Below are 12026 nucleotides of genomic sequence, written 5' to 3'. Positions count from 1 at the left end.
CAGGGACTGGCATGTGATGCCAGCTCTCAGAACTGCCTTTTTCCTGCTTGTTGGTGACTTTGTTTCCCAGACTGGGCTGTAGTACACAGGCCTCTAGCCTGGGGCTGGGTTCCTGGGTTTGGACAGAGACAGAAGCAAAACAGTGTTCAGGCTGGGCTGAGCCCACCTCCTGCTGCTCCCTCCAGCTCCCACCCCCTGAAAGGTCAAGAATAGTAAAGATAACGTCCCTGTCGGGCACTGTCCAAGTGCTCCAGAGCATCACCTTATGTAGCCTTTGCAACCTGAGGTCAGGGCTGTGTGTGTATCATCTCACAGACAAGAATGCATCAACTGCAAGAGGTCGAATGTTTCACCCAAATTTTGACTCCCTTAGCAGCAAAGCCAAGCATCTGCCCCCAGAACCCCTACTCTTCCTAGGAACATACTCTTCCTAGGAACAGAGGGGAGGAGCAGCCCACAGAGAAGCAGGACAGAGTAGGGTGCACACCCTGGCTCCCGAAATATTCTCACAGATGACATGGGTAGAGTCAAATGCTACCATGAAGGGAGGTGAGGGGTTCAGCACATGGTGATACTAACCCTGCTTAAGGGTTGAGTGATTCGATATCCCTGCCTGGGTGCCTCAACCCTTACCTCTGCTGTGCTGTCTGCTCCAGGTGCCGCCATGCTGCCATTGCCAGGTACTTCGGGGATGCACTGCCAACCTGTACCAAAGGCTGCGACCACTGCCAGAACCCTGCAGCTGTGCGGAGGCAGGTGGATGCCTTGGATCACAGTGCCACCTGGAGCAAGACATGCATCCGGCCCTCTGAGAGGGGTGGCTTCGACCCTGAGCTGTACGAGGGAGGCCGTGCAGGATCTAGGGGCTTTAGCAGGTAAGAGGCCATCAAGCCAAGGGTTCCTAACCTGCTGGAAGCAGTCTGTGTCTCTCCTCCCCTGATGCTAAGGTCAGACTGAAGGCAAAATAATGCCACAGTGTGTCCTCGGTGTCCTGTGTGCCTAAGGGCTGGTGGTGAGAGCCATCAGGGGCATCAGGGACATGGCTGCTATGCCCCCCTGCCCCCAGGTATGATGAAGGTTCTGGAGGCAGTGGAGACGAGGGCAGAGATGAGGCCCACAAGCGGGAGTGGAACCTCTTCTATCAGAAGCAGATGCATCTGCGAAAGGTGAAGGGGGCAGTGGACTTGGGTCTGAGCTGGCCACCTGTGGTGCTACCTGCAAAAAGCAGGTCCCAGGTAGCCCTTGCTGTGCGCACTCCCTTGGACCTTTCCCTGGTGCTGGACTAGGAGCTGTCCTGCATGGGCCCAGAGGCCTCATGGATCTTTCATGCTGTCTTCCAGGGAAAAGTCCCCAAGGTAGAAGAATTCATACCCCCAGGTGAATATAGCAGTACCCTCAGGAGCTTGTGGGTTGTTCCCAGGGTATGGATAGAGGAGCCTCCTTGGGAATTGGGGGACTCCAGTGAGCAGAGGTAAAATGGAAACACCCCCCTCTGCCCAGATGAGGACTGTCCCCTGAGAGAGGCTTCTAGCAGGAAGATCCCCAGGCTCACTGTGAAGGTAAGAGAAGGGCTTCTCTTCATACCTGCCCCCCAGGACTCTTCCCCCAACCTTGAGCTTGGGTGATGAGCTTCCCTTTCCTGTGCCAGGCCCGTGAGCACTGCCTGAGGCTCCTGGAGGAGGCTCTGAGCAGTAACCACCAGGCTGCAGGCACCACTGAGGGGTGAGTGTTCCAAGATCAGGGAGCTGGAGGACGGGGGCCGGACTCCCCAGGCTGAGAAGGGCTTGGCAAGTTTCTCTTCCTCTGGAGACCACAGGGAGCCCCATCTCCAGATTGTGAACGTGACCTGCTCCCAGGGGGTGCAAGTCCCCACAGCCCCCCAGGGGCAGTGTTGGCCACAACCAAGGGGCTGCCAGTGGTCACTGAAGGTCTGTAAGCCAGAGGGTACCCGAGTTCAAGTTGGAAGCCATCTTCAGGGTCCATAGGGAGACTCCAGCCGGAGCTTGACGAGGAGAGGGCTCAGGCCTAGCTGATGCCTCGTACTTGCTCCTCCCCAGAGCCGACCTCCAGGCCAAGGCTGTGGAGCTGGAGCATGAGACCTTCCGAAATGCCAAGGTGGCCAACCTGTACAAGGCCAGCGTGCTAAAGAAGGTGGGCACTGTGAGGGCAGGGGGGACAGGGCGTGCTCAGGCCATCTGCCAGTCCTCTGACCCCAGGCAGTCCAGAACTGCCACCACCTCCCCTCCACCAGGAAGCCACCTCAGGCATGGGCATGACTTCTTCTGCCAGCTGGAGGCATTTCTACCCTTATCTGTGAGAACTAGATCTTGTCCAGCCTCCAAGCTGCTTGGAGCTGCTGGCTACAGAAATCCCCCTGGGGGAGAATTGGGGCCCTCAGGAGGAGCTAGTGGATGCCACAGTGCCCTGCCCGACACTTCTCCCAGGTAGCTGAGATCCACAAAGCCTCCAAGGATGGGCAGCTCTACTCCTATGTGGGAGGCTCTGTCAAGAGCTCCAGTGCCCAGGCCATGCCCCCAGACCCTGATGAGCACGACATCCTGCCAGCCTCCCAGGTGTACTCGGTGAGTGGCATCCTGGTGGCCCTCCACAGCTGGGTCGTAAAGACTTACTTCCCCTTGGCCCTTGGCGGGGGGTAGGGCCCAGTCTCTCACCCTCTCTTGGCATCACAGCCCTGGCCCTTGGGTGCTCTGGGGAGCACCATGGGCTTCCCTGCTCTGCCAGCTGCACCTTTGTAGCTCCCACTTCTCTCATCAGCCTGCCTCTTAAGCAAGTCCTCTCAAAGCCCGACCTGATGGGGCCATAACTGGACCAGCAGTGAATGTGTCCTTGAGGGCCCTGGTGGTCAAAATCCTCTCCTTCTCACAGCTCAAACACAGGCGGGTGGGGGCTGGTGCCTTCAAAGGTTCCTGCCCCTTCCAGACAGCCACTGAACTGATGGAGAAGACCCGGGCCCAGGAGCAGCAGCCCCCTAGCCAGCCCTGTGGCCTCCAGGATGAGGACAGGAGTGAGGCCCTCCCTGGGCCCTGCAGTAAGGCCCGTGGAAGTACTAAGAGTATAGACCCCTCCCCTGTAAAGAAGGCAAAAGGCTCCTCCTCCAGAGGCAGCCCCCTTGCCAAGGCCCCAGCCAACAAGAAACAGCAGCTCCTAGCCGAAGCAGCCCGCAAAGATTCCCAGAGCATCGCCCGCTTCTGCCTCCAACGGGTGGAGAGCCTGCCGCCTCCCACCTCAGCCACTCAGGCAGGAGGTTCCACTCCCTGCCGGGAGGGGGTGCAGGGACCCCTGCCAGCCTCAGAGACATGGACAGAGGAGGAAGATGGAACCCTGGCATGTTGGGCTGCCCTTCCCCCGACTGAGAAGCCCCCCAGGAAGGGGCCAAGGTGAGGACATGGGCAGTGCTGGGCTCTTGGTACCAGTATCCCCTTTGCTAGCACGGGGCATGTTCCTGAAATGGATTCTGCCAGCCACCTGGGATAGGGTGGGGGTCCTGGCACCTAGAGCTCTGATGCCTGCTCTTCCTCTGGCCAGCGCCTGCCCACTCAGAGACCAGGGTCCCCCTGAAGCCCAGCCCATTCCCCCAGAGGAGACTCAGAGGAGCAAGCGGCCCAGGCCAGAGCAGGTATTGGCAAGGACCAGCCACGGGGGAGGCTGCTGTCTGCTCTGCTCTGGGTTGGGGGTCAGAAAAATCATCACTTTTGACACATCCCCATGGCAGGCGGCATAGGCTGGTAGGAGCCAGCACCTGTCGAGCCCTGACATTCAGAAGGAGGTGGAAACTGGGAAAAGAGAGCCCAAGAGTAACTCCCACCCCCCCACCCCCATTGTGGCCCTGCCCAGGAAAATCCAGAGAGCCAGGCTCAGAAGAGACTGCGTCCCTCAGCCAAGCCCTCCATCTTAGCTGAGGCTAGGGGTCAGGGCACCTTGAACCCCAGGGCCCAAGGTCCCTGCCAGCTCTCAGCTCCTGACCTCTCCCTGAAGGAGACTGCAGATGTTGTGGTCAAGTGCCTAACCCCTCTCTACAAGGAGGGCAAGTTCGCCTCCAAGGTAGGGTGAAGTGGGAGGGTTTGGCTCTTTCCTTTGGTCCTGGACACTTCGGTGCAAGGGGTGGGAGGCAGAGTGGGGCAGGGAGTGTGGGTATCAGAACAGTTAGCAGAAAGCAGGCTCGGCACCAAGGCTGGGTCGTGCTCTCCCGTCCTCTCCTCCCTCTGCCTTCCCAGGAATTGTTTAAAGGTTTTGCCCGCCACCTCTCACACCTGTTGACTCAGAAGCCCTCTCCTAGAAGGGGTGGTAAGTTCCGATTGCTGGGCCTAGGGGAAGCCAGGAGGTGGGGGTCTGCTGGAAGGGGGCTGGTCCTCACGTCCCCCCACCCCCAATCCCTAGTGAAAGAAGAGGCCCAGAAGCTCATCAAGCAGTTTTTCCATGGCCGGGCCCGCTGTGAGAATGAGGTGGACTGGCTGGGCCCAGCCTCTGGAACAGATTGACCCAGCCCCTCCCAGCCTGGGATTCTACTGTGGGACCAGCCTGCACCACCAGCTCAGGAATGGAGAGGGGACAGGCTGCCATCTTCTCTCAGGGTCTTCTCCCTTCCATCCACACTTTGCCTAAGGGGTGGCCCCAGACACTTCCAGAATCGAGGGCGAGGCCAGAGACTGGCCACCTTTTATCTGCTTGTCTAAGCTTGGTCATTTTTCTCAGACCTTCTCACCTCTGCTGCCCACTGCGGCTGGGTTTTCTGGGTCAGATCCCCAGGTAGAAGGTGGCAAGTGTGACTGCTGGCCAGGAAAAGAGGAGGCGGGAGTGGGGCCGTTCAACCATTCAGCAGTTTATGTTTTAAGTCAGTGTGAGTCCAAGGCATTGGGGCCTCAGGTCCTCTGCCCAATCACCCCTGCCCTGGAGATGCCAGCTTCCAGACTTTCCCAGGGTGCAGGGTTTGTGGGGAGTAGGGCAGCAGCCCATCACTGCTCCCTGCCCAGCCTCCTGGTCAGGAGGGTCAGGTAGACAGACAGATGTTTACACTGGGAATAAAGTCCTGTTTGCTCTCAGCCCTTCTCGCAGGAGTTTTATTTCCTCAGCAGCTGCTTCTCCCAGGCTTGGGCTTATGTCCGTGTTGAGCCTGGGCCGGGGACTGGGTGGGCAACTCCCTCAGACTGGGCCACACGAGATGCCCCAGCTGAGCTCCTGCAGCCTGCCCCACCCCCGACCAACCCATGCTCCACCCTGAGCAATTCTGGCTTCTTTCGTCCCTAGCTGATGCTGCCAGAGCAGCCCTGGCCCCAGGTACTCCACTGGGCTGGCTGTGCTGTGCTGCAGCAGGTTCCAGAACAGCCAGGTGGTGAAGGTCAAATCAGAATGACCTGTGAGCACCCAGGAGGCCTCATCTCCTACCCTCACCCCACTTCTTGGGCAAGGCTGTGCTAATAAACAGAAGAGGCCCTGCTGTCCAGCAGGAAAGTGATGGTGTGCTTCAGTTCCTGAGCCTGTGGGGCAAAGGGCAGGCTCGGTAAGGGTCCCAGGCCTTCCTGCTCTGCCCTGCCCCCACCGTTCCTAAGCCCCAAACATCCCCTTCCCAGGGCAGCCAGAGGCCCAGCCCCTCACCTGTGGCAGCTCAAACCAGATGGTCCTGGGGCTGCTGGCAGTGCCATAGTTGATCTCCAGGCCGGGCAGGCCATCTTCCTCCAGGGGGCTCAGAAGGTGTAGCCGCTGCATGTCCATCAGCTCGATAGAGCAGTACAGTTTCTGGGGGGGGGGAGACAGCAGGGCTCAGCTCCCTCAGGGAGAGGTTACAGTGGGTCATGGGGGCTGGGGGTTGGGGCTGGGAGGCTGCCCAGGGGTTAGGCTCAGGGGCTCCAGGCAACACTGGGCAGGAGCTGGCCCACCTGAGAGCTGGGGTCCATGAGAACAAGGTGCTGGCGGTTGAGCCCCAGGAGGCCAGGTCCAGGCAGGGCCAGCTCACTCACTCGCAATACCACATACACCGTGTAGCCAAAGAGGGGCAGCCGGCACATGGCCTCTGGGATGGGCAGGGGCAGGGTGTGAGTCTGGCTGCAGGGGCCCTGGGCTTTGACAAGAACCTGCCCTACTTGGCCCCTCAGGGCAGATGTAGAAGCATCCACAGACCCTCCCCCATCCTCACCCCTTCCCTCCCAGGCCTCAGCCCCAGCAACCCCCTTGCCCCAGACCCACTGACAAAGCTGATCTGTGCTTCCTGGGGGCTGTGTGGTGGCAGCCCCCTCAGCTCCCGGTCCATCAGGTGCTTTACGGCAGCCGTGTTCACCTGCTGCTGCAGTGGCTTTGGCACATAAGCCAGCAGGTCTCGCCTAAGACACAGCTTGGGTCAGTTTAGCCCATAACTGTGGATCATCTGGGGCAGGGCTGGGCATACAACAGGTGCTAAGTGAGGAAGTAGGTGCCTCCTATGGGGTGATGAGGGCTGCGCACACGAGTGTGACATGGGACCTTGAGGTGAGGTCATTGGGGACCTGAGCAGTGGGTAACAGGCTCCCAGGACTTGCACTCACTCCAAGGGGGGCTCCTGAGTGTCCCTGCTGAGGTGCTGGAGGGCAGCCAGCTGGGCAAGCTGAACCTCTGCCTGGGCACTGATTGGCAGCTTTCCCTGCAGGTAATCCCGCAGCACCTGAAGACAGGCAGTGAGAGGGGTAGCAGGGCCCCCTGGGCTTCAACCCATCCCTGCCACCACCCCCTCCAGCTGCCACGCCCTTCCCTTGTGGAGAGGGAGGCTCAGCGGTCCTTCTAGGCAGGAATGCACACCCGCAAGCTGCAGCTGTGACTTGAACCACCATGCTGCACAGCCGCCCAGGGGCAGGTGGGGCTGACCTGGCTGTAGTGGGTGCTGGTGTAGATGGGGTGGTCAAAGTGCAGCGGGGTCTCCCAGCCCAGCCGCCGGCTGTGCACACTCACGTCCTGATCCGCCATCACGCCATTGAGGTACTCATGGGGCCACAAGGGCCGCACTAGGTCTCCTGCCATGGAGCCACAGTCTGCAGCGCTGGCCCTGCCTGCCCTGCCCTCTGTGCTGCTGCCAGGGCAGCCCAGCCCACAGCCTCCACTGCCACCTGCACAGCTACCTGGGCTGTGCTCTGCCCAAAGTGAGTAGCCTCTGCCACCCAGCGTCCACCCCCATTCTGGTTTGTGCTACCTGTCACTTGGGCTATCTCTGCCCATCATACCACACCCCCGAGGCTGCCTTACCCATGGGCAGGAGATGTGCATGGACCCAGAAGATGAGAGTGCCTCCCCAAATCCAGCCTAGCCGCCCCTCCTTCCCGGGTGTGATGGCTCACCTTCTCCCTTGATGAGGAAAAGGGCAAATTCCTGCACTTCCTGGGAGTCCGTGACACCCATCTGCCCACACAGCTCCTCCAGGACTTCTGCTGCCACCTGGGTGTGTGAGCAGGGGCAGGATGAGTGGGGAGAGGGGCTCAAGGTGTCCTCCAAGCCAACACCATGGCCTCTTCTCTGCCTTTCCACAGCTCCTCAGCAGCCCCAGGAGCTCACTGTGAAGGTCCGCACGTTCGTCCTGTATTCCACGCCCCCCGGCATGTGGATTAGAAGCAGGCGTACCGCTTGCCCTTTCTGCCAAGGCAGGTCGCAACGTCAGAGTCTGAGCCAGTAAGCAGAGGCCCCAGCTCCCCTATGAACACCCCCGCTCCCCAAGGTGACACCTCAGTACCAGGAAAGCTCGCATTTCACCCGGGCTGGGCAGCCGCTGGCGCCCTCCGTATTTGACTGTGCGCTGGAGGTGCTCCTGGCTGTTCCGGGCCAGTTCTGCAGGAGGGAGCCAGGCAGGGGTCAGCCGTGTCTCTCACCAACAGGGGACCAGCCCCAGGAGCCCCTTCCTCCTGCTTTCCTTCCAGTGGCACCTTGGCTGTGGCCGGAGTCCTGCAGGAACTTGGTCACATAGGGCATCAGGGTGGTTGATGGGGGGAAGCAGCCTGTGAGGAGGCTGAGGCATTTCCAGCCCTGGGCACAGTGCTCCCTGCAGGGCAGACAGCCTGGACTTTCAAGCTGGCCAGACCCCCCAGTGGCAGGCTAACCTGGAGTCTCCCTGCCCACCCACCCCCACCAGCTGCCCCACACTCACGGCTGCGGGTGCCCCGTGACCTGCTTGATGACCTGGCAGTAAATCTCATCCCTGAGGTTCTCCTCCTGGCACAGCTGTGGGGACAGAAAAGGCAGGTGATGGGGTGGGGGCCAGCTTCAGGCCCACAGAGCTGTGGGGCTCCAGGCAGAAGTTCTCCCCTGGGGGCTGTGAAGCCCCACGCATCACAGGTATCTCTCTCAGTCCTGGACTCGGCACAACTTGTCTCTCCCTACATGGCTTCCTTCCTTGGCTTCTGGGGCTTGCTGGCCTCTGGCCCTCCTGCCTCAGATCTGTTCTGGTCATCTCTGCAGGCTTCCCCTCCTCTCCTTGACCTTGCAGCATTGGAGTGCCCTTGGATGCCCTGTCTACCCCTCTCCCTTAATGGTCTCAGCCATTCCCCTGGCTTAGCCCATCCACCTGCTGCCACCACTGCCCAAGCCCTGCCTCCAGGCCCCAGACCTTCCACCTGGAAAGCTGAGACTTCAACTGAACCCATCCAAACCGTTCAGACCTAAGAAGACAATGACTCTGGCCAAAGCCTTGGTACCTCCCTGACCCTCTTACCTCACATGTGCTTCCCCAGCAAACCCTCCACTGCTTTCACCGGTCCGGGCAGCACCATCTCTCTCCTAGGATCAGTGCACTCACCTCCTTTTGCCCTCATACCCCCAGAATCTCAACAAGAGCCAGAATAGCCCTGCCAAGTCTGAGCCAAATGTTTCTTCAAAATATTCTAATGGTTTCCCTTCTCTCTCCAAAAGCCACAAAACCCTCCAATGGCCTACAAGGTGTGACGTGATTAGACCCACTGTCCCCTCCCACCCGTTACCCACTTGGCCCCAGCCCCACTGGCCTGCCCTAGCTGTTGCTTGAACGAGCTGGGAGCACTTTCGTCAGGACCCAGGACTGCTGCACCTGCTCTCCTCCCTGCCCCCAGTGCACCCATGGTGCTCTCTCTCACACCTTCAGATCTCTGCTCCACTGTCCCTTTATCATGAAGCGTCCCCTCCCAACCCAGGTCAAGCAGCAGCTCCTTTCCCTGCTTTGTGCTTGTCATAGGTAAAATCATTTCTTAATGTCATGCCAGATACATTCCATAATGTGCTTCCTCACCATCCACTCCACTGGCATGTGAGCTCAGCAAGGGCTGGGCCTCGGTGGCTTTGTTCACCACCATGCCCCCAGCACTCAGCAGAAGCTCAGTACATGCTTCTGAATGATGAGAACAAGTAGCGGCCAAGGAAAGGGGCCCCATTCAGGGTGAGGCAGGACTGCAGCAGGACCTCCGGCTGCCGGAGCCCACAGGCGCCCACGTACCTTCAGAAGCTGGTGGAGCAGATCCAGCTCGTCCTTGCCCCGGGGCTTCGGCTGGTCCCCCATGAACTGCATCAGAGCTGCGGCGGGGACGAGAAGGGTGATGGGCTGGGGGGTACCTGGCCTGCACTGCTGTCCAACTGCCACCCCATGACTCACTCTCAGAGCACTGTGAGCCAGGTGGGGCAGCTGTCACCAGCTCTGTCAGGGAGGAAACTAAGGCATGTGGGCACCCAAAGCCACACAGTGTCAGTGGGGCCGCCATCCACTTCCTTCCTGACTCGGCCTGCACCGCAGCCCACAGCACTTTGGGTGAGGACCCTGGGTACAGAAGCCACCCAGTGGGCTCTCCTGAGTTGGCAAACTGGGGCCGACCAGGCACAGATCAAGGAGAAAAGGGACCATGGGTGCCCAGGGCCCCAACATTAGAAATCAGGGCCCAGGAAACCCGCGGGCCACTCACCCCAGAAGCTGTCCACAGCCTGCTTGTTTGTGTCCTCGTCACAGAGACTGATGAGCGATTCCTGGATGGGAGCCTGTGTGGAGAGGCTGGGCTGTGGGCCTGGGATCCCCGTACAGGTGGGCAGGCCCACAGGCAGACCCCTCCCCCCTCACCTTGGTGTACTGCACCAGGTCAGCCGTGGTCACGTCCCCGGCACCTTCCCCAGACTGGTTCAGCCTGTGGAGTGGAAGGGAGGACAGCCTTGCTTGGCCGAGGCCCAGGCTGGCAAGGGAGGGTAGTGGAGAGCACTGACCTGGTGGCTCTGAGCAGAGACAGGCATGGGGACCGGGGGTGGACACTCACAAAGCCTGGGGCTTCCGGAAGTAGCGCAGGGCAAATTCCTGCATGGTGTAACTGTGGGAATCAGCAGACAGAGAGACGTAGGCCGAAGAGTAGGGCAGGCTGGTGGCCTCTGAGTCGTCGCTGCGTGCCTGGTTCCAGGGGCCAGAAGGGTGCTGGGAGCACAGAGACCGGTGCCACCCAAGCGCCCACTGGCCTGTCCCAGGGGCCCTGCCCCAGCCCCACCCCAGCCAGACCCGAGAGGAGCAGGCAGAGCAGCAGCAGTGAACAAACACCAGAAGTCAGGAAAGTCCAGAGATATTTATTTAGCATCTTCTATGGCGGCACTGAACTAAGCACTGCGTGGGATACAGACGGGGTACACCCCAGCCCTGACTGCAGGGAGCTTACAGTCTTGCTGGGCACACAAGGCAAGAAAACAGCAAGAGGGCAGAGGGTGTAGCCTCAGATTGAGCGCTGTTCCCCAGGGCGCAGCAGGCAGGCGGCACAGTGGTCCTCGGCAGCCCAGGGGCCTCTCCGGCAATCCACCCTTCCTTCCTCGACTCCTAGCTAGGCCCCTCCTGGGCCTTGCCAGTCTTCCTCACCTCCGAGGCCCGGTCCCACCGAGCCGGCCCTGGTTCCCCATTCTGCAGCTGACTCTTAGGCCGGCTGCTCCTCTGCTTCGCCGAGAAGGAAAAGTCGGGAGCAGCTGCTGGCTGCACTATGTCAGCAGGGAAGAGTCCAGAACGGCCCCCCGTGGAGCCAAACTGCCAGCCTAGAAGGCACACAAGGAGGGATGCATTGGGGCAAGTACCCAGCCGCCCCCCACCCCCACCCCCAAGCCCCCTCTGCCAATATCACACCTCCCTCGTGCCAGCATCCCCACTTGTCCCCAGGTGTACCTGGCTGCAGGGTGGCCACAGGCAAGAGCTTGATGAGGTCCCCACGGTGGAAGCTGAGGAGGCTGCTGTCATCAGTGATGTAGCTTCGCAGGGCAATGACATAGCCAGAGTCCTGGCAGGTAGGCGGGCGAGGGAGCAGGGTTGGGGGGGACCTGCCTGTAACTCCTGGTCCTGCTGACATGCCCACGCCCACCCCACTCACCCCACTTGGCCTCTCCGTCCACCCAGCATCCCAGAGTTCCAGGGACCCGACCCAAACTCCTAACCCTACCCGGACCATCTGGGGGAGTTGAGCTGGCACCCCTGAGCCCTGTCAAACCAGGTGACAGGACACTTGCCTTCCTGAGCTCGCCGAGGAACAGCTCGACCATGGCCTTGATGGTGCCCGCCCGGGCTGTGTGCAGCGCCAGCTGCTCACCCTTCAGCGACAGCTCCAGGATGGAGCTGCCCTGGCACTCCACGTGCAACACCTCGGCAAAACTGTTCACGGGGTGGGGGTGAGCAGGGACGCCCCCTCGCCTCCTAGTCCCCGCCTCCAGCCCAGCCCCTCGTCCAGCTCACCTGTATGAGCAGAGGGTCTTAAGCTGGTCGGGATGGAAGCTGGAGCCCTGGGTCACCTTGAGCAACCTCAGTCCCCGGTGGGACACGCCCAGCAGCTGCACGTCGCTGCCACTCTCGCCCTGTTGGGAAGGCGGGTGGGTCACGGCCCCCACCTGTGCGCACTGGGATCCAGCCCGGGGTCCAGCCGCCCCACCACCCATGCTCCAGGCCCCACTGACTGAGACGGGAAAGATGCGGGAGAAGTAATTGGCCCAGTTGTCCCGGGCAGCCACCACGATGCGCTTCTTGACGCTGTCCTCAGCAGTGGCGATGGAGTCCAAGCCCACCTCCAGGTCCCCTGTGGGCAGAG

At 60.7% G+C, this 12026-nt stretch overlaps 2 protein-coding genes across 5 annotated transcripts in view; one reads left to right on the top strand and one right to left on the bottom strand.

Annotated features, from left to right (window-relative positions):
• RECQL5 (RecQ like helicase 5) overlaps positions 1-5060 on the top strand; it is a 43046-nt gene extending 37986 nt beyond the window's left edge. For 3 of the 4 annotated variants that reach the window (XM_077163848.1, XM_077163847.1, XM_077163845.1), the window contains exons 9-20: positions 657-875; positions 1067-1166; positions 1341-1377; positions 1501-1559; positions 1649-1722; positions 2058-2151; positions 2445-2582; positions 2887-3398; positions 3547-3637; positions 3856-4062; positions 4236-4305; positions 4399-5060. In XM_077163848.1, coding sequence (XP_077019963.1) covers positions 657-875; positions 1067-1166; positions 1341-1377; positions 1501-1559; positions 1649-1722; positions 2058-2151; positions 2445-2582; positions 2887-3398; positions 3547-3637; positions 3856-4062; positions 4236-4305; positions 4399-4499 — 1702 coding nt within the window. In that variant the 3' untranslated portion in view covers positions 4500-5060. The remainder of the gene's footprint in view (positions 1-656; positions 876-1066; positions 1167-1340; positions 1378-1500; positions 1560-1648; positions 1723-2057; positions 2152-2444; positions 2583-2886; positions 3399-3546; positions 3638-3855; positions 4063-4235; positions 4306-4398) is intronic. The other variant, XM_077163849.1, reaches the window with a different exon arrangement.
• The window catches only part of MYO15B (myosin XVB), a 38582-nt gene continuing 30399 nt past the window's right edge, over positions 3844-12026 (bottom strand). Inside the window, exons 45-64 of the mRNA XM_077163251.1 lie at positions 11896-12014; positions 11678-11796; positions 11455-11596; positions 11117-11228; positions 10820-10989; positions 10239-10390; positions 10049-10112; positions 9897-9969; positions 9437-9513; positions 8120-8193; positions 7899-8014; positions 7709-7803; positions 7534-7611; positions 7320-7416; positions 6853-6998; positions 6537-6652; positions 6202-6335; positions 5895-6028; positions 5614-5754; positions 3844-5495 (exon numbers count right to left, since the gene is read on the bottom strand). Coding sequence (XP_077019366.1) covers positions 5433-5495; positions 5614-5754; positions 5895-6028; positions 6202-6335; positions 6537-6652; positions 6853-6998; positions 7320-7416; positions 7534-7611; positions 7709-7803; positions 7899-8014; positions 8120-8193; positions 9437-9513; positions 9897-9969; positions 10049-10112; positions 10239-10390; positions 10820-10989; positions 11117-11228; positions 11455-11596; positions 11678-11796; positions 11896-12014 — 2222 coding nt within the window. The 3' untranslated portion in view covers positions 3844-5432. The remainder of the gene's footprint in view (positions 5496-5613; positions 5755-5894; positions 6029-6201; positions 6336-6536; positions 6653-6852; positions 6999-7319; positions 7417-7533; positions 7612-7708; positions 7804-7898; positions 8015-8119; positions 8194-9436; positions 9514-9896; positions 9970-10048; positions 10113-10238; positions 10391-10819; positions 10990-11116; positions 11229-11454; positions 11597-11677; positions 11797-11895; positions 12015-12026) is intronic.

The sequence above is a fragment of the Tamandua tetradactyla genome, chromosome 6 (assembly GCF_023851605.1).
Source record: "Tamandua tetradactyla isolate mTamTet1 chromosome 6, mTamTet1.pri, whole genome shotgun sequence".
Classification (NCBI taxonomy): Eukaryota; Metazoa; Chordata; class Mammalia; order Pilosa; family Myrmecophagidae; genus Tamandua; species Tamandua tetradactyla.
Note: the sequence above shows the minus strand (reverse complement) of the source record. Positions and strands in the feature narration are given on the sequence as shown.